The sequence below is a fragment of the Sminthopsis crassicaudata genome, chromosome 3 (genome assembly GCF_048593235.1).
Source record: "Sminthopsis crassicaudata isolate SCR6 chromosome 3, ASM4859323v1, whole genome shotgun sequence".
Classification (NCBI taxonomy): domain Eukaryota; kingdom Metazoa; phylum Chordata; class Mammalia; order Dasyuromorphia; family Dasyuridae; genus Sminthopsis; species Sminthopsis crassicaudata.
This window is the reverse complement of record NC_133619.1, coordinates 469004493-469031774: the sequence shown is the minus strand read 5'-3', so window position 1 is coordinate 469031774 and position 27282 is coordinate 469004493. Positions and strand designations below refer to the sequence as shown.

General features: G+C 34.9%; 2 protein-coding genes across 2 annotated transcripts in view; both read right to left on the bottom strand.

Moving 5' to 3' along the window:
* CCDC169 (coiled-coil domain containing 169) overlaps window positions 1–15391 on the bottom strand; it is a 106959-nt gene extending 91568 nt beyond the window's left edge. Inside the window, exons 1-2 of the mRNA XM_074303490.1 lie at window positions 15348–15391; window positions 15225–15261 (exon numbers count right to left, since the gene is read on the bottom strand). Of these exons, the coding sequence (XP_074159591.1) occupies window positions 15225–15233 (9 nt within the window). The 5' untranslated portion in view covers window positions 15234–15261; window positions 15348–15391. The remainder of the gene's footprint in view (window positions 1–15224; window positions 15262–15347) is intronic.
* Window positions 15392–20790: 5399 nt separating this feature from the next.
* Window positions 20791–27282, bottom strand: part of SPART (spartin) — an 87037-nt gene continuing 80545 nt past the window's right edge. The window contains exon 10 of the mRNA XM_074303480.1: window positions 20791–20873. Coding sequence (XP_074159581.1) covers window positions 20866–20873 — 8 coding nt within the window. The 3' untranslated portion in view covers window positions 20791–20865. The remainder of the gene's footprint in view (window positions 20874–27282) is intronic.

Below are 27282 nucleotides of genomic sequence, written 5' to 3'. Positions count from 1 at the left end.
TATTCTGGGGGCAAGGGACCTAATTACTGGCTGTCTGTGCCAGGGCTGCAGAGCTGACAGTCTGCCCACTGTACTGGGACAGTCTGGCCTACTCATGCTTCTTGCTCCTGTAGCACCTGTTTCACTTGAACTGAAAGTCTCACCGTTGATTCACCATGCCCTGACCTGCTGAACTAGGACCAAAGGAATGCAGTGGCTGATCTGTGCTGGGGCTAGGAACCTTCTGCTGGTTCGCCCACACGCTGCCTACAGTGGGCTATGCTCCTGTTTTACTCAAGTAGGACAGACCTTTCTTGCAGACCTTTTAAACTTATGTTGGGCTGGAGAATTATTCATCCTTCCTTTGGAGGGCCTTTCACTCCAGAATGCATTTTGAAGCTTGATTTAAAGCTATTTTGAGAGAAACTGGAAAAAGTTCAAGCAAATAACTGCCTTTTCATCAGCATCTTGTCTCTGCCTCAGTTCTACGCCTACAAAATCAATTTTCTATCTTTTTCATCACAGCAGCTATTTCAAATCTTCTCCTAAGTCTTCCCAAGAATCTCCACCCTCAGCCTTTTAGAGGAAGATATCTTGCCAAAAAACTTTAACGTCAAAAGATTCCCCCTCTTCTCCCCTCTGCCTCAATATTAAATTCCTCTGATATCTCTTTCCCTTCATTCAAGTCTTTACCTGAGCCAAGTCCTATACTGTACTTTTGATTGCATTTTTCTCCCATTTTCTTCAAAAGTTTGCCTCCATTATCATAACAATCTTCTCTAATATTACAGCCTTTCACTACCCATTTTTTATTTTCTAATGTCTATAAATATATACATTAGTGTATTTATACATATACACATATACATGTATATATGTACACACACATATAGGTATGATCTATATGCCTATACACATATATAGGTATGGCCTAATTAATGTTCCTTATGAATCTGAAGTGGAAGTAAAAAAAAAAACTTAAGGGATTAGATATAGAAGTTATATAATTTTCCAACATTATATAAGAGGCAGCAACAACAACAAAAAAAATACATACCAATGGAAAAAGAAGAGTAAAAAAGCAACATGGATATCTGATGAGGCTTTACAAATAGCTGAGAAAGAAAAGAAAAACCAAAGGAGAAAGGAGAAAGGGAAAGCTGAATGCAGAATTTCAAAGAATAGCAGGGGAAGAGGTTTTCTTAAACAAGCAATACAAAGAAACAGAAGAAAATAGGAATGAGAACAGGAATGGGAAATGGTAATATGAAAAACAAGAGATCTCTTTCAGGAAAAAAGATATCACAGGAATATTTCATGCAAAAATTGGGCATGATAAAAGCAAAATAGAAGCATAAGAAATTAATCAGAGGTGGACAAAATACACAAATAACCATATGAAAATGATCTTAACATTGCCAATAACCATGATGGTATCTAGAGCCAGACATTTTGGAGAATGAAGTCAAATAGATGTTAGGAAGCATTGTTAACAATAAGTGGATGCAAAGGAATTCCAGCTTAACTACTTTAAATCTTAAAAATGATGCTAAAATGCCAGCAAATTTGGAAAACCCAATAGGAGCCACTATTTTGGAAAAGATTAGGTTATGTCCCAGTCCTAAAGAATGGTAATGCTAAGGAATGTTTAAATTATTGAACTGAGCTCAATTCATTCATCAAGGAAGTTATGTTAGGTTTCAGCAAAATGTAAATTGAGAATAACCAGAAAAGTGGGCTTATTTTCAGAAGCAGAGGAACTAAAGACCAAATTGCCAACATCCACTGAATTATGAAGAAAGAAAGGAGTTCCAGAAAAAAAAAATTTCTTTTTCCTTCATTGATTACACTAACGGCTTTGACCACATGGACCACAACAAAATGTGGCAAGTATTCAGAGAGATGGGAGTACCAAATCATTTGCTTGTCTCCAGAAGAAACTCCAGAGACCAGGAAGCAATAGTTAGACTCAAACATGGAACAATTGATTTGTTTAAAATTGTAAAAAGGTGTATGATAAGGCTATATGTTGTTAATTTATTTACTTAACTTACATATAGAATGCATATTGCAAAATGCCAGGCTGAACAAATTAAAAATCAGGATTAACTGGAAAATACTCTGATGGTGAGAAAGATTGAAGGCAAAAAGAAAAGGGAATGGCAGAGGATGGGATGGATAGTGTCATAGAATCAACAAACATGAACTTGGACAGACTTCAGGAGACAATGGAGGATAGAATGAGTCGAGGATAGAATGACTGGGGGTGCTATGGTCCATGGAGTCGTGAAAAGTTGGATATGACAACAGTTGAACAACTACTACTCCCACCAAAATAATTTACTAGATTTTATCATACTTTCTAGCAGTAATAATACCATAAAAAGAGATCCATTACAACTTTTTTTTCTAATTTTAAATATTTTATTCCTTCCTCAATTACATGTTAAAATAATTTTTAACATTTTTTTCTAAATTTTGAGTTCCAAATACCTTCTTTCCCTTCCTGAGGTGGTAAGCAATCTGACATAGTTTATTCATGTGCAATTATATAAAACATTAGTCATTTTTATAAGAAGGAAGGAAGAAAGGAAGGAAAGAAAAAGGAAAAAAGAAAGATGAAAATACTATTATTTCAGTCTATGTTCAGACAATGTTTCATCATGAGTCTTTTGGGATTGTCTTGGATCATTGCATTGCTAAGAATAGCTAAGTCATTCATAGTTGATCACAATACGATGTTGCTGTTATTACATACAATATTATTCTGGTTCTACTCACATTTAATACATCTTCCATATTTTTCCCTGAAATTTTCCTGCTCATCATTTGTTATGATACAATAATATTTCATCACAATCCACATACCACAACTTGTTCAGCCATTCCCCAACTAATGGACATCCCTCAATTTCCAATTCTTAGTCACTACAAAGAGAACTGCTATAAAAATTTTCGTACAAGTAGGTCCTTTTACCTTTTTTTTTTTAATCTATTTGAGATTTAGATCTAGCAGTGGTATTATTGAAGCAAAGAGTATGCATAGTTTTTTGGCCCTTTGGGGCATAGTTTTAAGTTGTTTTCTAAAATGGTTGGATCAATTTACAATTCTATTAACAGTACCATTAATATCCTAGTTTTCCCATATCCCCTCTAATATTTATCATTTTTTCTTTTTTGTCATATTACCTAATCTGAAAGGTTGGTACCTCAGAATTGTTCTAATTTCTATTTCTCTATTTTAGAGCATTTTTAATATGACTATAGTCAGTCTTGATTTCTTTGCCTGAAAACTGCCTGTTAATATCCTCTTCCCATTTATCAATTCAGGAATGATTATCAATATCCTATAAATTTGATTTAGTACTCTATATATTTGAGAAATGAGGCCTTTATCACAGATACTTGCTAATTTTCTCCACAGTTTTCTGTTCTAATTTTTATTGCCTTAGTTTGGGATGTGCAAAAACTTATAATTTTATATTATTTTATTTTACATTTAGTAATGCTCACTGGGCAAGGTAATGAAAATGGAGGTGACATAAAAACAAAATACATTAAAATGAAAGCTTAGAAAAGTGTAAAGAAAAATCAAGAAAAACAAGAAAATTAGTATTAAAATCTTGTGTTTTCTATAATTTTAAGCATATCATATGATTAAAAATAGTTGCTTTGCTATAGGATATCGTTTGTGATTTGTGAAGCAGATGATGACACAGTAGTAGTGCTGAAATTAGAAAGATCTGAGTTCAAATTCCAGCCTCAAAGACTTACTAAGCTGTGACATATTGGGCAAGTCACTTACCTTTGTCTCAGTTTCCTCATCTGTAAAGTGACCTGGAAAAGGAAATGGCAAACCACTCTACCAAGAAAATCCCAAATGGGGTAAGAAAAGTTCAGACATGACTGAAAAACCATTGAACAACAGCAACAATCATTTGTGAAAGTTTACCTTTCATATCTTTATCAAGAATACTTTTGGTGTTATGTAGAGATTACCTTTATAAAAATAGATGTGTAGATGTGAAATGGGTAGGCAGTGTTATTCTATCAAGTAGATTTTGGGGAATAATAATAAAATAAAAATTTGCCATGCTTCTGCTGTCTTCCTTCATTTCAAATCCTCTCAGAGTCCACAAAATGATTTCACTTCCAGCACAGCCCACCCTTTGTGTATACTTAGACTAGTCAACTTGCTTTTCCTATCAGTTTTCTTTAATGTCCTTCCCACTTGCTCATAGTTTATCTAGGGCTTTAATATTAAATAAACTCAAATGTGCTAGTCTGTCTGAACTTTTTTGATCATGTAAAGAGTTTGTTATAGACCATGGGAAGGCAGATACATGTTAGGACCTAGAAAAGTTCAGATCTCCTACAAACACCACATAAAGCTTTAAAAATGCACAGAAGAAACAAAGACAAATCCACCAAAAGGAGACAACACCACCTACATTTAGTTCAGTGAGAGAGAGAGAGAGAGAGAGAGAGAGAGAGAGAGAGAGAGAGAGAGAGAGAGAGAGAGAGAGAAGGGGGGGAGAGAGGAGGTCAGAATTCTGTAAAAACTCTATAGAGACAAGCCATGGCATGTGAAAACAAATCTTGTGAACTGAGAATAGGAGATACAACTAGGCCAGTACTCCAGCAACATACTCTGAAATAGCAAAGGACAGAGCCTGCTCTAGGTTCAGAACTGTACAGCAGAGTCAGAAAAGGAACCAAAAGCCATAATCTAAATTGAGCTAGCAGAAGACTAAACTAAAACCTAGAAATTCCTACAAAAGACAAGGCCTAACCTTGATTTCCACATCCAGGACCAACCAGTAGCGGCCTACGATATCCAAGTATATGGGATGAGGCAAAATCTGATCTAAGAGCAAATCCCCAGTCCAGAAATGGTAGGAGATAAAAATAAACAGGAAAAAACATGTCAACACAATAAAGAAATGCTAGGAATTACTAGAAATCCAATGGTAAAACCAGAAGAGGAGAATACAAGTCCTAGTAAAGCGTCAGAGAAGACTATCATGGCTTAAAGGACTATGCATGTAATTGGAAGAAATGATACAAGATATGCAAAATTTAATGTTAAAAGGAAGTGTCAAGTCAACTAAAGAAGAATGGCAAAGATAATTAATAACTGAATAGATGGTTATAAATTTCATCCAATAATTCCTTGAAAATTATAATGAATCAGTTTGCTATATAGCTTGTCCCATTTCTCATCTATTTAATAGTTCAATTTCCAATTAAACCTTAAATTTCTTTGTAGAACTTTGATTAGTTGGGTAGCTGATCAAACTTTGCTCAAACATGTTTTCTTCTCCATTTGCCTCTTGCTATTTTATGAAATTTGTGAAGGAATTTCTTTACCCTCCTTCTTCACAAGATTTTAGAGATGAATGTATGTTCTAAATGGCAAGGAGATTTACTTCAAAGTGGCAACTGAAATTAAATCAAACAAAAAAAAATCTACTACTTTATTAAATCACTATTTTGTGTAAGGCACTATCACTTTTAGACAATAAGAAAAAATAAGATTGTCATTACTGTTTGTAGGGGTGCATTTATGGAAAGTGAAACAATAAACTTCCAGATGGCTAAATTGAAGAATACAAGAGTAGTATACAAGAATTAATAACTAAAGTGAAGTTGAGCAATTTTTCAAAAAATAGATTTTTCTAGGGGAATAAGCAAAAAAATTACCAATTTTACATTACAGAAACTATGAATTCTAAATATTCAAATGCAACAATTATTAATTGCAAGCGATCTATATGAAGAATTAAAATTCACCTTTCATAAACACCAAGTGCCCTCTTGTGGTAAATATTTTTTAATATTTGAAAATTAATGAAAAATGAAAATAGATCTAGATATTTATTAGTATTGTGGTTTATAAACTCTATTGGCTGTTGAGGATATAATTGCCTTCCAGCTGATTGGTGACATCTGAAGAGAACCAAAATACAGTGATTCCTAAGATACAATGTTCCATGAGGCAAGCTCAGATTGTTACTACATCTGCCACCTGCTAACTTACTTAGGTATTATGCTATGTCTGTTGCCTCTGGGTATGCTTCATACTTGGGAATCCAGGACATGTGCAAGAGTGAACCTCACTGGTAACAAATGGCTGGCATGGTGGAAAAAGAATCCTTAGCTTCATAATTAAAAATAAATTTAGTCAAATCAATGGTATCTAAGAGACAGTTATGTTTAAAAGAAATATAAATACAATTTTGAAAACAATTTTCTGATCTCAGAACAGATTACAAAAAACAAAAAATTCTACCACAACAGGACACAAGGGAAAACATTGAAGTAAATTGCTTTGTATTGCAAAATGTAAAGAAAATAATATAACTAAGGATTAGCAACATTTCAAAAATTACATAGTAGTCCCCAATGTGGCTAATCAGGCTTGGCTGAAGATGGAGAAATATACATGATAGTAATATTAAGCTAACATTTTTTCTGAGCACTGAGTAGAACTGTAATTGTAACCATGATTACATTTTGGCTTAGGGCTCAGTTTGGTGTTTCTTGGTGTAATGGAAAGCATATTAGATTTGGAATTAGCAGATACTTGTTTTCACAATACTGACCCATAGATTCTGGTTCTTTTGTATAATGGATATGAGTACAAAGGTTTGGAAAAGTCTTCTTGGCTGGAAAAGGAAGACGAAATCTGAGGTTTTCACCCCACTAAAACACTTAAGCTATGTATTCCTATGAGTTTTATGTCATTTAAAAATCTGATACATACATAAATTAAGCCTTAATCCAAAAACTAGGAAAAAATTAAACATATTAAGGCCAAGAAGAAGTCCTTGAGATACTCAACTGAATCTCTCAAGCTGACATAGAACCATTAATAACTAAGTACTCTTTAGGTCCAGACATTGATCCAAAACTGAATCCACCTAAATAAACTACACTAGCCTGCACTAGCCTGTCCACAAGAATAGAATGTAACATATTTCACTTAGATCTGGAGTCCCATGGTGAATAAGCTCAGTGGGGTAGGAGAATGGTTCAAGATTGGCAAGCCTTTTCTCCTCATAGAATAAATCAAATCAAAGACTTTAATTGCAATAGAATAGAAAAATAAATAACAGCAAAACTCATGCAACAGAATCCTTCTTAGTCTCCATATACAAATGTGTTTGCTCTCCTCCAGATTTAGCATCCTTGGGGGAAGGCTACAAATACATGATAGAGATTCCAAAATAGAGAAGTTTGGGATTTGGCATCATCTGCTTTGCATTGAGGAAACATGTCTAGCCAGATTCTATTTCCTATCAACTAGATTATGCCTCAGACTGACTGTTGATTCCACCTCCTATATTTCCAGAGCATCGAACAATCTACTCTACTTCTGCAGGTTACCTATGGAAGGGTTCTAGTTGGGAATTCATCTATGCCTGAGAAACTAATACTTCTCTGTCTTGCTACTGCTTCAAAGATCGTTACTCTTAGAGTAGTATTTCTCAGGCCATCATGCCTTAGGGCCCTATTGTTAGTGAGCCTCAAAACTTTAATGTGGTGGGTCAGGAAGCTAGCTGTAAGACCTCAGAGATGTCTCCTAGCCCATACTCTTAGATGAGTTAAGCCAGCTGAATTCCAATCCTAGCTCAGGATGCTGACCTCAATCTATTCTATTCTTTTTCTAAGGTTGGGGATAAATAGGCACCAATTTTCTTATATTGAACCTTAAATAATTCTAGAAATATTACACCTGGGGAGAGAGACAAATTCTACCAAATTTCTCTCAACATGGCAAAGTTTTTCCGTCTCCTACAATCTTCTTCCTGTGGAAAATGTGTGCTGTTGCTGTAAAGTACAGCACATTTGAAGAAATGTTTGTAGCTAACATCATTCAATTGCTAATCAGCTATTTTTCAATTGTGCCTGACTTTTTGAGACTCCATTGGGGATTTCTTGATAAAGATGTCAGAGTGATTTGAAATTTCCTTCCCCATTTTAGAGATGAGAAAACTGAGGCAAATAGGATTAAGTGATTTGTCCTGGACAAATCAGGGTCATATGGCTAGTAAGTGCCTGAGACCAGATATGAACTCAGGGAGATACGTTTTCATGACTCCAAGCTCATCGATTTTTCCATTGTGCCAAGTGGGTGACATCTAAACACCAATTAATTTGTATCAAGTTGCATAATTTGCAACAGGTATATAGGGCACATCTAGATATGTAACCTAATGCACGAATAAGAATTTCATTAAGTTTGCCTGGAGGTGCCGAGACATAGAGAATATAGGGTCAGCCTAGCAGAGAAGAGCCCAGTTCTTGTACTGCCTCTGCCGCTGAATGTGGAACAAAGAACTTAACCTTGCAGTGTTGCAGGCAACTCCCTAAGACTCTGCCCTACAAACAACTTTCTAATTTGTATTGGGAAGATCTTACACTGGGTGTGCCCCACAGGATGAAATCTCAGGTGGTACATGTGCAAATACATAGGACAAAGCTTCACATAAGAAAGATGGAGACAGCTGACCAGATTCAGAGGCTACATACAGTATATCACAAAGCATCACATAAGTTGTTAATTGAATGAAGGAGACCAAACATAGAAATCAAATGGCAATATATAACAATGTATGTTGCTGTTATACACAGGGCATGAATTATATACCCTGCCAGTAGATAAGGGATAGTAACAAGTTGTATCTTCAATTGATTCTTTTAAAGCAGTATATGTGAATCTGGTCACTAGGCCCAACAGTTTGGCAGCAGTATAATGTCAATTTTCTAATATTCTCCTATGTTCCCTGGTCTTCAGTTCTGATCCTGTGTGCATGAATGGCTGTGGTACTCCAGTAACTCTCTAATTTTCTGGACACAGTTATTTTTGACAAGTTTTCCTTACCCCATTCTTTTTTATGAGTGCTGAATGCCTAAAGTCTTTCACACTAGAAAATTCCAGCTTGTAGCCTGTATTTCATATCCCACAACCTCATGCTAAGACCAGTCATATCTTCATCTCAGCAACCTAGAGTACCAGCCTAGGGTGCCCTGAGAGGCTGGAGTGCCTTTTCTCTATTCCATTGTTTCAAGCTTTCAATGGCTAAATATTTCCCACTGTTAAAAGCCTGGGTAGCACTCCATTTCCATTTAATTACTGAACATCAAGTAGCTTTTAAAAAGGGATATTTACTTCAAAAATATAGAGAAAATGTTTTTTAAAAATTTCCTCCAATACATCCAGGACATATTCTACTCTGCATCACTTCAGTCTCTAGGTGAATAGGTCCAAAACTTACCACCATTCCTATTAGCACTGATCCTTTTAAATTCATGTCCAGATGTAGCCTGATGGCTAGATGAGGCCTGCTTGGCAGGATTTTGAAGGTTACTCCTGACTCTTAAAAATACTGATGCTGTCCTGGTTGTAGAACCCAGACTCTGGAACGTTGTGATGCCAGTGTGCCAATGTAGGCACTCACTAGGTTATGAGCCTCTATTATTTTCACCCAGAATAGAAAACAATAACAGCAGCAGCAGCAAAAACCAAGGACTCAGGTTTATTTATCAGTACCACACGACTCAAAAGAGAAAAGGCATTGTTTCTCCCCAGATGCTCTGAATAAAGGTGTTACCAAATGAAGCCAAATGAGGCAAAAAAAAGGAAATAACAGAAAATAACAGATCTTTTTGAATGTTACAGAAGCCAAAGAACCTTCTCTTCAATATATGGTAATCAACTGGAACCAGCTATAGAATGTCCACATATGTACCCACAGCTTCCACAAGGCACTTCTCTTACATGTGACTTTTTTTTTTCAAGAAAACTCCCTAGTATCCTTTGCATAGACAGACTGTATAAGCATCCACCAGACTCTCATTACACTAATCAAGTCAGACCCTGCCTCTCCTCCAACAAATATTCCCTAAACCCTTAACTAACCCTATGTATGAGCTGAGCTGAGTTGTAAAAGAGGGTAGTCTCAGAAATCTTGCCCACAGAACCCAGAAGTGGGTAAGTTTGGTGGGGTTTTTTGGGATCTGTCCCAATTTGAGAAATGAGTACCATCCAAATGCGGTAAATTTCCACTCTTGCCTTATCATAGTAGTACTATTAGGTTGTACCTGTCTCCCCTATGATGCTGCTCCTTTTAAATGTCTCAACTTAGAGCATATAGCTTTCCATTCTGTGAATTAAATAATGCCCTACTGCTTTACATCACTGCCTGATCTAATTCTTCAGCCAAGTCCAAGTTGTAATGGATAGGAACATTAGACCAAGCTATCTCTTTCTGTTTCTACACTACAATGATTTAGACATTGATACAGCTGGAGTGTTAGGTAAAAATGAATTTAGTCCTCCTTCCATCTGGTCAGAGTTTTTCCTCAGATCAAAGGAATCTTGGCGTACAACAATAAGAAGTTACCATGTGAATATTATTGTTCTGTAAGAAATGAGCAGCAGGATGAATACAGAGAGGCCTGGAGAAACTGACATGAACCGATGCTGAGTGAAGTGAGAAGAACCAGGAGATCGTTGTACACTTCAACAACAATACTAGAGGAGGATGTATTCTGATGGAAGTGGATATCTTCAACATAGAGAAGAGCTAATCCAACTCCAATTGATCAGTGATGGACAGAGAATCAGCTACATCCAGAATAGGAACACTGGGAAATGAGTGTAAACTGTTTGCATTGTTTTTTGTTTTGTTTCTCTTCCCAGATTATTTTTACCTTCCGAATACAATCCTTCCTTTGCAACAACAACAACAACAAAATTCGGTTCTGCACAAAATCCTCTCTGAGTATAAACTATTTGGGAATCCATCTACCAAAGAAAAGTCAGGAATTATATGAGCAAAATTACAAAACACTTACCACAAAAATAAAGTCAGATTTAAATAATTGGAAAGACATTCATTCATTCAGTGCTCTTGGATAGACCGAGCAAATATAATAAAAATGACAATACTCCCTAAACTAATCTATTTATTTAGTGCTATAACAATCAGACTCCCAAGAGACTATTTTAATGACCTAGAAAAAATAACAACAAAATTCATATGGAAGAACAAAAGGTTGAGAATTTCAAGGGAATTAATGAAAAAAAATCATATGAAGGTGGTCTAGCTGTACCTGATCTAAAGCTACATTATAAAGTAACAGTCACCAAAACCATTTGGTATTGGCTAAGAAATAGACTAGTCGATCAATGGAACAGATTAGGTTCACAGGACAAAATAGTGTATAACTATAGCAATCTAGTGTTTGACAAACCCAAAGATACCAACTTTTGGGATAAGAATTCATTATTTGAAAAAATCTGTTGGGAAAACTGGAAATTAGTATGGCAGAAATTAGATATGGACCCACACTTAACACCATATATCAAGATAAGATCAAGATGGGTCCATGATTTAGGCATAAAGAATGAGATCATAAATAAATTAGAGGATCATAGGATAGTTTACCTCTCAGAATTGTGGAGGAGGAAGGAATTTATGACCAAAGGAGAACTAGAGATCATTATTGATCACAAAATAGAGGATTTTGATTACATCAAAAAAGCTTTTGTACAAACAAAACTAATGCAAAAAGATTAGAAGGGAAGTAACAAATTGGGAAAAGATTTTTACAGTTAAAGGTTCTGATAAAGGCCTCATCTCCAAAATATGCAGAGAATTGACTTTAATTTATAAGAAATCAAGCCATTCTCCAAATGAAAAATGGTCAAAGGATATGAACAGACAATTTTCAGATGATTAAATTAAAACTATTTCCACTCATATGAAAGTGTTCCAAATCACTATTGATCAGAGAAATGCAAATTAAGACAACTCTGAGATATCATTACACACCTGTCAGATTGGCTAAGATGACAGAAACAAATAATGATGAATGTTGGAAGGAATGTGGGAAAACTGCATTGTTGGTGGAGTTGTGAAAGAATCCAACCATTCTGGAGAGCAATCTGGAATTATGCCCAAAAAGTTATCAAACTGTGCATACTCTTTGATTCATCAGTGCTACTACTGGGCTTATATCCCAAGGAAATACTAAAGGGAAAGGGACCTGTGTGTGCCAAAATGTTTGTGCAGCCCTTTTTGTAGTGACTAGAAACTGGAAAATGAATGGATTCCATCAATTGGAGAATGGTTGGGTAAATTATGGCATATGAATGTTATGGAATATTATTGTTCTGTAAGAAATGACCAGCAGGCAACAAGAAAATGATATTCACACACATGTATTGTACCTAGACTATATTGTAACACATGTAAAATGTATGGGATTGCCTGTCATCGGGGGGAGGGAATAGAGGGAGGGGGGGATAATTTGGAAAAATGAATACAAGGGATAATATTATAAAAAAATATATATATATAATAAAAAATTAAAAAAAAAAAAAAAGAAATGACCAGCAGGATGAATACAGAGAGGCTTAGAGAGACATCAACTGATGCTGAGTGAAACGAGCAGAACTAGGAGATCAGTATAAACTTCCACAACAATACTATATGAGGATATATTCTGATAGAAGTGGATATCTTCAACATAGAGAAGAGCTAATCCAATTCCAATGGATCAATGATTGACAGAATCAGCTACACCCAGAAGAGGAACACTGGGAAATGATTGTGTAAACTCTGAGCATTTTTTGTTTTTCTTCCCAGATTACTTTTACCTTCCGAATCCAATTCTTCCTTTGCAACAACAACAACAACAACAAAATTTGGTTCTGCACATATAAATTGTACCTAGGATATACTATAAGATATTTAATATGTATGGGAATGTCTTCCATCTAGGGGAGGGGGTGGAGAAGGAGGGGAAAAATTCAGAACAGAAGGGAGTACAAGGGATAATGTTGTAAAAAATTACCTATACATATGTACTTTCAAAAATGTTATAATTATAAAATTAATTAAAAAAAATAAGTTACCATGTAAAGTCCTATATACTGGGTTCAGACAGATATATGTTCTTTAAGAAAATCTACCTCACCAATAACACAGAATCACCTTTCCTAAGCTTGTTGTCTAAAGGTGTTCTCTCTACTCAGTCTAGGGTATATTTACAAGTTATTAATCTTTCTCTTCTCATTGAAGAGAAACAGATTCTTTTTTCTTTAATGCTTTCCCCTTTTAGAAAGAAAGGAGACAAAACTCAGGGACTGGACAATTAAGGAGAGCTGCTCTTGAGGAAAGTGTTTGCTTTATCTCACCGCTAGTGCTCTCAGTTCTCTGCAGTTTCTTTGGCACTTCATCTGTCTATTTCATGTAGCTGCAGCAACAGCTCACCCAAGAATCCGAAGAAATAATGGTAATGATGACAATAGTGACAACTAGCCTCTACATAGGGATTTCTATGTAAGTGCTTTTCCAGTATCTTACTTGATCACTACAACAATCTTAAAAGGTAGGTGCTAATCCATCCTCATTTTATACCCGAGGAGCTAAGGCAAATAGCAGTTTCAGTGGGTTGCCTAGGGCCACAGAATTAGTAGGAAATGAGGTTAACTCTGAATTCAAGTTTTCCAGACTCTAGGCTCAGCCACTGATTCTTTGAGATCCTATTAAGATATTCTCTGCTAACCTCCTAGAGTGGTTTGACATTTCCTTTTCCAGCTCATTTTACAGAGAGGGAAACTGAGGCAAATGGAGTTAAGTGAGTTGCCCAGGGTCACAGAGTTAGGAAGTGTATGAGGTCAGATTTCACCTCAGGAAGAGAAGTCCGCCTGACTCTAGGCCTGGCACTGTAACTAATGCACCACCTCGTGTCCCACAACTGCATCTCACAGCTTTATTTCAGTCACTTATTAGACATGAATACTGAAGATAATTATGAGAAGTAGAAAATATTGAGAACTGGGAAACTGAGAAACTGGGAAAGGCCTTGTGGAGGAGGAAGAACCCGAGCTGAAGGAAGAAACCACAAGGCGGATGTAAAGACACTGAAGTCCACCTGGGCAAAGGCCCAGAGACTGGAAATGAAATGGCCCCAGTGGGGAAGAGAGGCTACAAGTGGGAAGTGGAAATTAGACTGTGCAAGTCTTTAAATGCCAGACTGAATAATTTACACATATATATACATATATATTTCATTATAGAAGCAACTGAAAATCACTTGAGATTTCTGAGTGGGAAATGATAGGGTCAGATCAGTGTTTGGATTGGGAAGGGGAAATATCAATGAATGAGAAGGCTATGTTTACCACAATAGAGACAAAAAGTGATGATGACCTAAATTAGGGAACATACAGTCAAAAAGACTTGAAAACTAAAAAGTTAAAAAGTTGAGGGAAAGGAAAGAATTAAGGTTGACTGTGTTCCAAAGGATAGTAGAATCCTCAAGAAAAACAGGAAAATCAGATGCATGTAGGGGAAAATAAAATGTTTGTTTATTGGTTCTAATGACATGCCTGATATAAGTTATTAGATGCTCTCTCTCAGCTCATTTATTTCCAGACCCCTCACTAAATTCAGACAAGTGATTTTGGGGGCCCTAAATTTGGTGCATTCATTCCTTGTTTATTTTGTTTGTTTATGACTGGCTTTCTACCAATGTTTTCTGGCACTGACATTTTTAGCCATTTTAAATCATGTTACCAAGTCACTCTATCTCATGTTTCTGAATTTATCTTCAGTTTCCAAATTAACATATCCTTAATTTATTTAATTTCCAACTACTTCTTAAATTTACTAAGATAATTTTAATTCTGCTTCTCCAACATGCTGGATACTTGTTTTTTATTTTAGTATCAATTTTTAAAAATCACAAAATCCTATCTTATTCATTAGAATAAATTAAAGTATTTAAACACCACTAAACCTCAAATACCAATCCCTATAGATATTTTATAACATTTTAAAAGTGGACATTAAATAGTTGGCATGATAAAAATATGGTATTGTAAATTAAGACTGAAGAAATAATCCACACAAATTTTTGACTCTAAATATAAAAAAATGAAAGTGGCTCTAATAGCAATTTCCAAAAGCTGCACAAGATGGTGATATTGCTCCAAGAAAAATTATTTGCTTCAATACCAAGCCTAACTTTCCAAAAGCTTAAAAATATGAAAAGTATAGACTTTTCTGTACTGAAAATAAGAGAATTCTGTGCAATGTATATGTAGTTAAAGCTATATTAAGGATAACTGCTTCTAAAAAAAAAAAAGTTTGTGAAGTTATCCAGAATCATTTATTTTGAAATTTTTCCTTTGTTTAATTATGTAGAGAAATTACTATTTTACTCACCAATGGCATCCGTTCATAGGCACGAATAGAAGATAATCTATCTACAACAAAGCAAACATCAGTAATTTATATAAAATCAAGTCTCACTACATTCATAAGACATTCATATAATCACTCCTTTACCTGAAGGATTCCCATGAACTTTGGCCATTTTCTCTCGAAGACTTAATATTTGCTTTTCTAATTGATTATTAAATTCAATTTGCGCTTCATAACGAGTTTTCCATTCATTACCTTTGTAAGGAAAAAGGACAAATGCAAAATTACAAGTTTCATTTCTCAACATTGGCTTCTTATTCGATTTAAATTTATAAGTTCTACAACTTATTTATAAAAACAAGAAAAAAAATTCTTGTGCACAGCAGAACATATGAAAAGTTTCAAAATATATAACAATTTCCCTTTAAATAATAAAAGTGTATTCAGAGCTTTCCATTTTTGCTTCCTTTTAAGTTTTCTTTTGTTCTTTGCTGTGAATTATTTTACTTTTTTCTTCCCACTCTCACTCCCCCAATCTCTTCCTAAACAAAAACATATATATATATATATATATATATACATATGTATATAACTAGATATATATAGATACAAACATATATATATGTATTTATTTTTTCCTTTACTTCTACCTGCTTGCTAACTTGCTATTAATTAACTTCCTACCTCCCACCCCAGGGATTTCTCCTGTATCCTCTCTCCCCATCTTTTCCCTTCCTTTCCCATTAATCTACTCACTTTGTCCCACTTCCATTAATCTATACACATTTCTCTACCCTGTTTTATTCTCATATCCTATTTCCTCCCCCTCTCATTTCTTTATAGATTTTGAAGGGTGCTGTACTATACCCTCCTGCATATGCATGTACAAATGTGTGTTATTCCTTCTTTAACCCATGTAACCCAAGAGTAGGATTTCAGAATTACCAGCCCTCCTCTGCCATCTAATTCCTCTGTGTTGATTCCTCTTATACCTCATTTGTATAGCATATTTACTGTTTTTACATTTTTCTACCTGTTTTTGCTTTTAAATAATCACATCATACTCAGTTTTACCTCAATTTTTATTTTGAGCTACCTAATTACTAATAACAATCTTAGATATATGATTTATATTTCCATATACAAATCACAAAAAGTTTGTCCTTATTGAGTCCCTTGAATATCTTTCATATTGACTCATATGTCAGATTTTCTATTAAGTTCAGGTTTGTTTGCAACAAAATCCTTAGAAGTTGGCAGTTCAATGAATGTACATTTTTTCCATTTAATATTAATATTGAACTTAATTTTGCTGGACGTATTTTTTTGTTTACAACCCTAGTTCTTTTGGTTGGCAATATATAGTATTCAAGAACCTGAAGTCTTTTAATGATACTCCTTGACAGGTTTTAGGTGATTCTAATTGTAGCTCCAGCATATTTGAATTATTTTTGTGATTGCTTAAAAATTTTTCTCTTTGATCTGGGAGTTTTGAAATATAGCAATGATATTTCTGTATGTTTTCCTTATAAGATCTCTTTCACATGATGATCTGTAGATTTTTTCTATTTCTTCTTTTCCTTCTTGTTCTACCACTTCAAGACAATTTTCTTTGATTATTTCTTATATTATTGTTAAATGAAGGTTCTTTTTTTGTCATAATTTTCATGTTGTCAAATTTTTATGTTTTCTCTTCTTGATCTGTTCTCCAGATCTTTTGATTTTCTTTTATCTCACATTCTCTTCTATTTTTTCATTCTTTATGTTTTGTTTTATTACTTTTTGGTCTCTATAAATTCACTGGCTTCCCCTTACCCAACTCTAATTTTCAAAGAGTCATTTTCTTCCTTAAAACTCTAGAGCTCCTTTTCTAGTTGACTTCCTTTTCATAATCATATTCTTGGATTCTTTTAAGCTTTTACTCAATCTCTCTCCTTTGATTTTTAAAGTCTTTTTTGAGTTCTTCTATGAATTCTTTTGGGGCAAGAAACTATTTAATGTTACTCTTTGGGGAAGGAGAGGCTTTTTTTACTTCAGTATCCTCCTCTGAAGATATATATATATATATAGAATGATAGAAACAGAGAGATAGACAGACACTACTATATTGTACAGCCCTGATTCTTTTTATTTTTTTAATAATTTTCATTCTGGTGATATGAAATGGCTTCCAAAAAAATTTCAGACTCTCATAAATGGGAAGACTTTAGAGTTTATTTAGCACAATTTGTCCCTTTAACATTTCTCAAAAGTGACTATATGTAGCTTTCACTCAAAGAACTGTAGTAAATGGGAAACATACTATACCTCCAATGAAGACCAGAGGGAAGTTATATGTTACTATTATTAAGTGAAAAGTCATGAACTAGAAACCCATTAGAAGGATGGAAGTTAAAGTATATGCTGAGGCTCTGTAATTATAAGTCTTAATTATACTGAATAATGAGTAAAGCATAAACTAAGCCCTAACACATTCCCTATTTTTGTCGCTCTACAAGGGACAAGAGACACCATTGGAAATTTTTTCTTGACATTGGGGAAGATGAATTTTCATTATTAATTGATGTCTGTCAACTCTGAGGTACCACTTCATATCTCTCAGATTGACTAAAATGAGAGGAAAACAACGATAAATGTTGGAGTGGATGTGGGAAAATTGGGACATTAATACATTGTTGGTGGAGTTGTGAACTGATCCAACCATTCTGGAGAGCAATTTGGAACTATGCCCAAAGAGCTGAAAAACTGTGCATACCCTTTGACCCAGCAGTACCATTACTGGGTCTGTATCCCAAGGAAATCATAAAGAAGGGGAAAGGATTCACATGTGCAAAAATGTTTGGAGCATTTCTTTATATGGTAGCAAAGAACTGGAAAATGAGTAGATGCCCATCAATTGGGGAATGGTTGTACAAGTTTTGCTATATGAAAGTAATGGAATAGTATTGTTCTATAAGAAATGATGGGCAGGCTGTTTTAGAAAAACCTGGAAAGACTTTCATGATCTGATGCTAAAGTGAAGTAAGAGCAGAACTAAAAGAACATTGTAAAAATACGATTATGTGATGATCAACTATGATGGACTTGGCTCTTTTCAACAATGAGATGATTCAAGGCAATTTTAATGGACTCGTGATGCAAAGTTTCATCCACATCCAAAAAAAAAAACAAAAAACTATGGAGACAATGTGAATCAACATAATGTTTTTACCTTGTTATGTTTTTTGCTTGTTTTTTTCTTTTGTTTTTTCCCCTTTTGGTCTGATTTGATTTTTCTTATGGGAATGCAGAAATATGTTTAAAAGAATTGCACATGTTTAACCTATATTGGACTGTTTGGTGTCTTGGGGAGGAGAATAAGGAGATAGAGGGAGAAAAAAATCGGAACCCAAGATTTTGCAAAAAATGAACGTTTAAAACAATCTTTGCAATACTATTTAAAAAAAGAAAACTACAGAAAGGAAAAAAATATGTCTGTATGATCAATTATAAAACATCTAGCATGCTACTCTAAGATAACGTTCTTCATGAGGAGACATGAACTATTACTTCTTCATTTAAACCTCTAAAAACACAACTACTATATATTTCGAATTGTGACTCATAAGAAGTGGTATAAGACATATAATACAGTAAATATGTCATCAGAAAAAGATAATCTGGCTGAAAATTAAGAAATAAGATACAATTTTCTGATGAAAAGATCATAGCTGAATAAAAAATGTGACATCCAGATGCAAAAACTGAGAATAGTACAAAAGTGTAAACAATAAAATTAAACTGTTTACATTCCTATATGATATATATAACTTTTAAGAATTTAATCATTATTAGGACAGTTAAAATGAGTATTGACAGAAGACATGTGGGAAAGTCAGTTATGTTGGAATGATTTCTGAAAAAATGAAGGAATATGAAGAAAAGGAAAAGAAGTGGTAGAATAGGGAAATTTTTCTCACATAAAAGACATACTCAAGAAGAGCTTTTACAAAGGAGGGGAAAATGGAGATGTGGTGGGTTTCAACCTCGCTCTCACATACACACACTTAGTTGTATATAGAAATGTAACTTTTATTCAATAGGGAAATAGAATAGGAAGGAGATAAAAGAAATGGGGGGGAATAATACAGCAAATTAAAGATGGCAGTGATTAGAAGCAAAATAAACTTTTGAGGAGGGACAGGATAAAAAGAGAGAAAAAGGAAGAAACATAACAAAATGGAAAGATAAAAAATACATAGTTAATCATAATTGTGAATGTGAATCAGATGAGCTCATCCCCCAAATGGAAACAGATAGAATGGATAATCCACTAATATGTTATTTACAAGAGACACACTTGAAACAAAATTAAAATAAAAGGATGGAACAGAATCTAATATGCTTCAGCTAAAGTTAAAAAAAAAATGCAATGTCAGCTATCATGGTCTCAGATAAAGCAAAAGCAAAAATAGCCCTAGTTAACAGATAATAAGGGAAAAATGGGTACACTAATGAATTGCTAGTGAATTTAGTTAATTATTCTGGAGAATGATTTGAAACTATACCTAAAGAGCTATAAAACTGCATATCCCCCTTTGACTCAGCAATACCATTACCAGGTTAGTATCTCAAAGAAATCAAAGAAAAAGGAAAAAAAATCAATATATAAAAAAACAATATTTATAGTAGCTCTTTTGGGGCAGCAAAGAATTGGAAATTGAGATAATGTTTATCAATTGGGGAATGGCTGAACAAGTTGTGGCCTATTATTGTGATAGAGTACTGCTGAGCATCAGAGAAATGATGAGAGGAGTGGTTTCAGAAACACATGGCAAGATTTGTATGAACTGATGAAAAGTGAAGTGAGAACTGGAAGATCATTGTATACAATAACAACAATGTTTTATTAATAAAACAAATCAAAAGATTTGGCTACTCTGATCAATTCAATGATCAAAGGCAATTCTAAAAGTCTCATGATGAAAAAAAGCTATCCACCTCCAGAGAGAGAACTCATGAATTCCAGATGCAAATTGAAGTATACTTTTTTCATTTTATGTTTCTTCCTTTTGCTGGAAATAGGACTAATATGGAAATATGTTTTGTAAGACTACATAAGTAATTGATGTCTTATTGCTTGCCTGATCAGTGGGTGGGAAACAGGGTGGAAAGAAGGGACAGAGAAAACTCAAAATTAAAAAAAAAAGACTGATAAAAATAATAAATCAAAATGTTAAAAAAAGGAATAGTGGTAATAGGAAATGATAATTAATATTACATACATACATCAACAAAACATTGGCAACAGCCAATGCACAGAAATGGTATTCCCAGAATATAAAATCACATAGAATAGGATCTATGGGAAAATAAGCATAAGAACAATACATGATGAAAATATACAGAAAATTGTCAACCTAGGATGGTGAAATAAAATACTTCCACATTTATAGAACGTATCTTTTGAGATTGAATTTTATTGCACTATTATTTATATGCTATTATTAACTACAAAAAATATAGACAGTTATTGCAACATTGGTTGCACGATCTTCTCTAATATTTTTTCTAGTAAGAAAACATTAATATGTAGGAAAAACTATACCTTCATCATCAACATTTTTTAATCCTTCTTCCAATTCTACTATCTTGTTCCTGATTTCAATCGTTGTGAGTTGCACTATATCCCTGTGTAATTAAAGAAATTGATTAAAATAATGTACATCATCATTCAGTGGAAGAAAAATAATGTAATAAGAGTAATGTATAGTGATATTTACTTAGCCAGGGTACATTTATCCTGACCCTTCAACTGGATAATGTGCATATGAAAAAAGAGAAAATACATATGCTCCACAACTAAAATAGTCTTAAAGCTAATCCATTGAAAGTAAAGCATTTCATACAATAGGGCAATTATTATGAGCCTATTCACTTATTTTGTAAAAGATAGTCTAAAGAGTCTTTATATAGTTTCTCAGAAAAAAAAATCAGAAAATGGAAAAGAATGTTCCTAATAGTAAGCAAATTCAAAGTATAAGAAGTAACAGCTTGACAGCAAAGGAAACAACTGAGGAAATTGTAAAAAGTAGACTAAAGAACTATAAAAAACAGAGCTGGATCCAGGGCCAGTGGAGCACAGGGAAATTGTCCAAAATACCTAGTCAGTAAAATATTACAATACTGCATTTAATGAGAACTATTTCATTTTTCCAACTCTTGGGAAAACTTGCAATGAGCACCTAGTTTAACTCCTATTCTGACAAATAAACTAAAGCCTAAAGGTTAAATAAATTTTCTAAGGTCATAATATAAATAGCAGGTTTTTAAGATTCAAAATTCAATGCTCTTTCCATAATATTGTCTAATGCTCGTGATAACCAAAAGTGAGATGTAAAAAGTCAAATTATATTCAATGTAATTTAAGGCAGGACTATATAAAATGTAGTTCAGAATTATTTCTATCCAGAACAGTTAAAATTAAGACTTTGGGTATTTAAGAAAATAAGCTTCAGTTATTTGAAAATGTCACCTTTAATTCCTTAATATAGAATGTTTTCCTGATATTAGAACTATGAATCTATAAAAAAATGGAACCGAATTTCTGTTTCAATTCAGTTCAATTAAACCTTTTAACAACAAAGTGTGAGGCACTGTTCTAAATGCTAAGAACTAATTCAGATAAAAAATATGTCTCTATCTTCAGAGAGTTTATAATTTTCTGAGGTAATCTGAGGTATAATAATCTGAGGTACACAAGGTCAACCATCAATTAGTAAACATTTATTCAGTTTCTATTATGTCAGTCATTGTGCTAAGTGTTGAGATACAAAGTTAGAATAGTGTCCCTTATTAAGTAGTTTACATTCTATAAGGGAAGACGTGTGTATAAACAGACGTGTGTATATATATATCTTTAAGTACTTATAGACAAATTTCTATCTATACATATAATATCTAGCTAAATATTTATACTTATCTATATCTATACACAGAAAGTATACAAAATGAATTTATGGCATTTTAATTTATGGGCATTGGAGGCTGGAAGGATCAGTAAAGGAATCTTGTAAAAATGGTTCTTTAGGAAAGCCTCAACGGATGTTATGGGAATCCATAAAGAAGAATGAGGAAGGAATGTATTCTAGTTAGCATAGTGAATACAGAGACAGGAAGAATTGATTTGGGAGCTATGTGGAGAATGGAATGAAGTTAAAAGAGACTTGGAACAGAAGATCAGTTAGAAGGCCATTGCAATAATCTAGGAGATGTAACAGATCTGAACTAAGGTGGAGGTTGTGAGAGTAGTGAAAAGGGACAGGTAGAAGGTAGAAATGGCAAGATTTGGCAGCTGCTGAAATATGTAATATGTAAAGTGAGAATAATCCTGAAGCTGCAAACTTTTGGGAAACTTAGGAAAATAGTGATGCACTTAACAGAAATATGGAACTTTTGAAGATGGCTGGGTTTGGAGGGGAAAGTTATGAATTCTGTTTAAAGTTCTCTGAGACTTCCTATTTGACATGTGTAATAGGCATCTGGTGATACAGGAATGGACTCCAGAAGACTAGTGGCAGCTGGATGTAAAGATCTGAGAGTCATCTGTATAGATATAATAGTAAAACTCAGGGGAGCTGACTTCTATAAAAAAAAGAAAAGGGCCAATAAAAGAAGACACACCCTTGGTTGGGGGAAGAATGATATGGGTGATGATTCAACAAAAGAAACTGAGGACAAACATGTTGGAGAACTAGGAGAGAGTGGTGTCAGAAAAACCCAGAGAAGAGAGTATATTGAAGAGATGGTACTCAATAATGTCAAATGCAGCAGAGAGCTCAAGGAGAATTAGGAGTGAGAAAAAACAAGGTTTTGGCAATTAAGAGGTCTTTGGATGAACAGAGATTTTATTTAACAGAGAGAGTAGTTTTACTTTAGTGATGAGGTAGCAGGCCAGACTTCAAAGGCTTGAGAAATGAATAGGAGGACAGAAAAAATAAGAATAATTTTTTCTAGGAGTTTGAGCAATGGAGGAAAGATATTATGATGATAGTTTAAAGGGATGGAGAAATCAGTTAAAGTATTTTTAGAGACTGATAAGGGAGAGAAGCATGTTGAAAGCAGCTGGAAAGGAACCAGTAGGTAGAGTAAGATTTAAGATTATAGGAGAGAGATATAAGGAGAGAGGATGAATGAAAGAGCAAAAGACATCTGTGATTATAGATTCAAGGATGGAAAGGACCTTAGAAGCCAATTCCCTCATTTTTCAGATTGTAAACTGAGGCTGAGAAAGGTTAAGTGATTACTTAAAATTATACAACTGGTGTCTGAGGATAGTCATCATCAGAGACTGGAATAAGAGAGAAGAGAGTAGGGGATAGTAGAGAGAGGTTTTAAGATAAAGAGTAAGACAGACTCAAGTTTTTTTGGTTTTGTTTTGTTTTGTAAATTATAAGGCAAAGTACTCAGCTGAGAAGTTGGGGGGAGGAAAAGATGTGAAGAGAGTTTGAAATTGCCTCAGTGACGAGTAGGATATAGAATTAGAGAGCTTTAAAGGATTGCTTTGACAACTTCAGTAAGGGCCTAGAATGAGGTTAGATTGGGTAATCTGTAGTTAATCTATTCACTTTATTTGCATGAATTTCTACTGCTCTTTTCAGAAATTCATGAAGTGGAGCAGAAGAGTTTGTTGAATCATTTTTCAGTCATGTTCCCAATGTCCCTATTTGGGGTTTTCTTGGCAAATATATTGGAGTCATTTGCCATTCATTTTTTTTTTGCAACTCATTTCACAGAAGAGGAATCTGAGACAAATAGGATTATGTTGCTTGCCTAAGGTCACAGAGCTCCTATATGAGCCCAAATTTGAACTCAGGAAGATGAGTCTCCCTGACTCTAGGCCCAAGAAAAGATTGGTAGTGGGAATAATACAAGATTTAAATTTGGTAAAACATGCAACCAAAGGACAATGTAAAAGTGATTTGAGAATAAGGTACAATGTGGCATTTGTACTGTTCAGGATGCTAAGTCTGTAAAGAAAGGAACGGAAAGTCAGACCAACAGGAATGGCTTGAGAAAAGGCTAAGATTTGGAGAGATTGGAAGTCACAATGAGGAATAATAGATTTAGTAGTAGTAAGACCCATGGGGATAGATTAAAGCATAGATAGGAGATTATGGTCAGATATAGAGGAATGTCAGGGTTTTTTATCATAAATATGGGTAATGACAAGAGCCAAGATATGATCATCTTTGAGTATATTTTAGGTTGAGTGGAATGCAAAATTTAAAAAAAAAATTGAAATTTCAGAACTTTGAGATAGATTGTTTAATAGAGATCAGTAATCAAATATCACAGGGAATATGAGAGTAGGAAGAGGGTGGTAACCATAACTACCATATCAACCTTATGGTTGATAATCATTCCAGGTAGCAGATGCTTTAAGTACAAAACATAGGAATGATTTGTATTTTTCCTAGAGGTATTAGCTAACCTTGATCAGGGAAGAGAAACACCATCTGTATTCTTTAAAAGACATATCACTTTGGCACATCCTAGAGCTCCAGATTATGTAATGCAAACAGGTTAACATTGAAGAAAGGGAAACAAATTAGGAAGCTACTGATGAGAAACATAGGAAACAAGATTGAAAACAGATAAAAGTGTTGGTCATGGAAAGAAAGGCTATCTCTTCATCTGAATCAGTACTAAAGGAAGAGAAGATGAGGGAATATATAGAAAAGTTTTGAGGTACAGAGTAGGACAGTAACAGTAGTTCAAGACATTATCTATCTTCTCAGTAAACTAGAAGATGTGGACACCAGTGTTAAAATGGGGCTAGAAGAGACATTGGGTGTAAAGGAAAGATTGTGAAAATTGCTGAAGAAAGTGATAATAGAATCAAGGAAGAATAAAAAAATTTTGCCATGTACCAATTTGAGGGATAGTAGAAATTCGTTAAAAATTTGTAATAGACATAGTAGTGTTGTCATTTAATCCCAGGCTATCACACTTGCAGTACTTCTGATCTTACCTTACCATATCCTAGCCTTGTACTATTTCCAACATCTGCTGCCTTCAGGTTTGTGCTGAATGAAGATGGAGAAAAATAAGCATATAAAATTATGCTTACTGGTTTCACCACAAATTTACATTACATAATTTTAACTGAGCCTTCAATGTGGTAGGTCAATACTTCTATACAATCCTAATTGAGTCACTACCCACTCAGCACAGCAGCTCTTGGAAAAAAAAAATTATCCCTCCTTAAAATACCCATTGTTCCTCCTCCCTTCCCTTCTTTATTTCACTGGGGGGGAAAATGATGTCATTCACCAAGAGCTCCTCCCTCTCCAGTTATCTCACATCTCCCAGATGTCCTGTCATTATTTCCTCATTTCTATCTCACAGAAGAGGTGGCTCTTCTCCTTGCCAATGCAAAACTCCCTATCATTCCATCCATGTGATTCCATTGAGTTAGATTATCCAAAATTTTATCCCTATTATCATTTATTTTCCCTTCTGTTTACTTGCTGCTTCACTGCCTATAAACATGCCTACCTCCTGTTCCTTTCAAAATCCCTTAGCTTCATTAATCCATCTGTTAAGGACCAAGCCTAAGTGCACTGTAAGGGGCAAGTCAATTCTTTGAGAGCCTCCACAGCTGTGAACATTTGAAGGCTTTGCAAAGCAGCCTTTACTGACACAAGTGTTGCTTGTGAACTGGGAAAATTGGAGACAGAGGGAAAAAGAGAGAGGTCAGACAACACAACAGCCTCTCAGTCTCCTTGAATCACCATCATCCTCTCCCAAGAAAAGGTCTGCCAGAGGTAAAGCAAAGTTACATGTGTTCCCAACATCCATCCATCATGACGCTCTTTCATGTCTCTTCTCCTTCTCCTTGAGAAGGCTTCTACAATCAGTAATTGTACTTCCTTTCCTCTTGCTCTGTTAATTCTTTACTGTCTGCCTTCTAACCTTCAACCCAACTTGTTCTGTCCAGGTACCAGTGACTTATTACCAAAGCTAACCTCCTTTTCTCCAATCCTCAGCTTTCTTGATCTCTTTGAAGCCTTTGACACGGCCAATCACCTCTTTTTCTTGATATCCTCCTTGGCTTCCTTGACATTATTCTAACCTGGTAAATATTTATTCAAATATTATAGGATATAGATCCAGGATATGTGATATATAGATATGTATGTCTAGCTATTGTGATTCCGATTAGAATTAGTAAGAATAATGAATCCCCTGTCCACGGAATTTGAAATTAGAACCAATAGAAATTATAATTTGTCATGACAGTGACTTCCAGGCCACATAGCCCCTGATCCCTTGATTTAGTGCGCATGAATCCCCCAACTGGTCACCTGGACTGAAATTCGACCTACAGAAAATTCTGTTGTGTGAAATAAGGCAGTTGCTTCCAGGCCATAAAATAGTCCAATCTGCCTTAATGCGAATGAATCCCCCAAGATTCTAGGGTGATAGTTGTATAAAACACTGCCATTCGTTCCAGGCCAGTGAAAATACTATGAATTCAACGGACACGTTCAATCGCCCGGTTTCATTCTGGGTCATCTCAATCTGTTGTTGCCTGGGTAAGAGACATTACAGCCATTACAAGATTCAAGGCTGTTGGGAACACTAAGACTCGTATTTTTCAGGTGGGGAAACTGAAGCCCAGAGAAGGGGACACGACCTCAAAGTTCGCAACTCTGACGGCTTAGGCGTTCGGACGCGGATCTTGCGCACTCTTAACCTGGAGTCGCGCTGAGAGACGGGGCCGAGAAGGGGCGGCGAAAGGCGGGGCTTACGTACGGGGCATTTTCTCTAGGAATAAAGCGTAAGGGAGCGTTGCAAACATCTGTGTAAGGCACAGACGGCTGGGGAGAGAGCATCCGGGCTCTTTCTCCTCGTTTCTTTCCAACTCACTTCAATCGAGTTTCCTCCAGTAATTCCAATCTAAGGCGGTCTGTGGTCCAATTGCACAGGGTGTCCCCTCTTCCTTCCCCCATAATTTGAGCTCACTAGGCTCCCGCACCTTTTTAGTCGAGGGGCCGGTTTGGAAAGGCGAGTGCGGGATGAAGGCTGGGGAAGC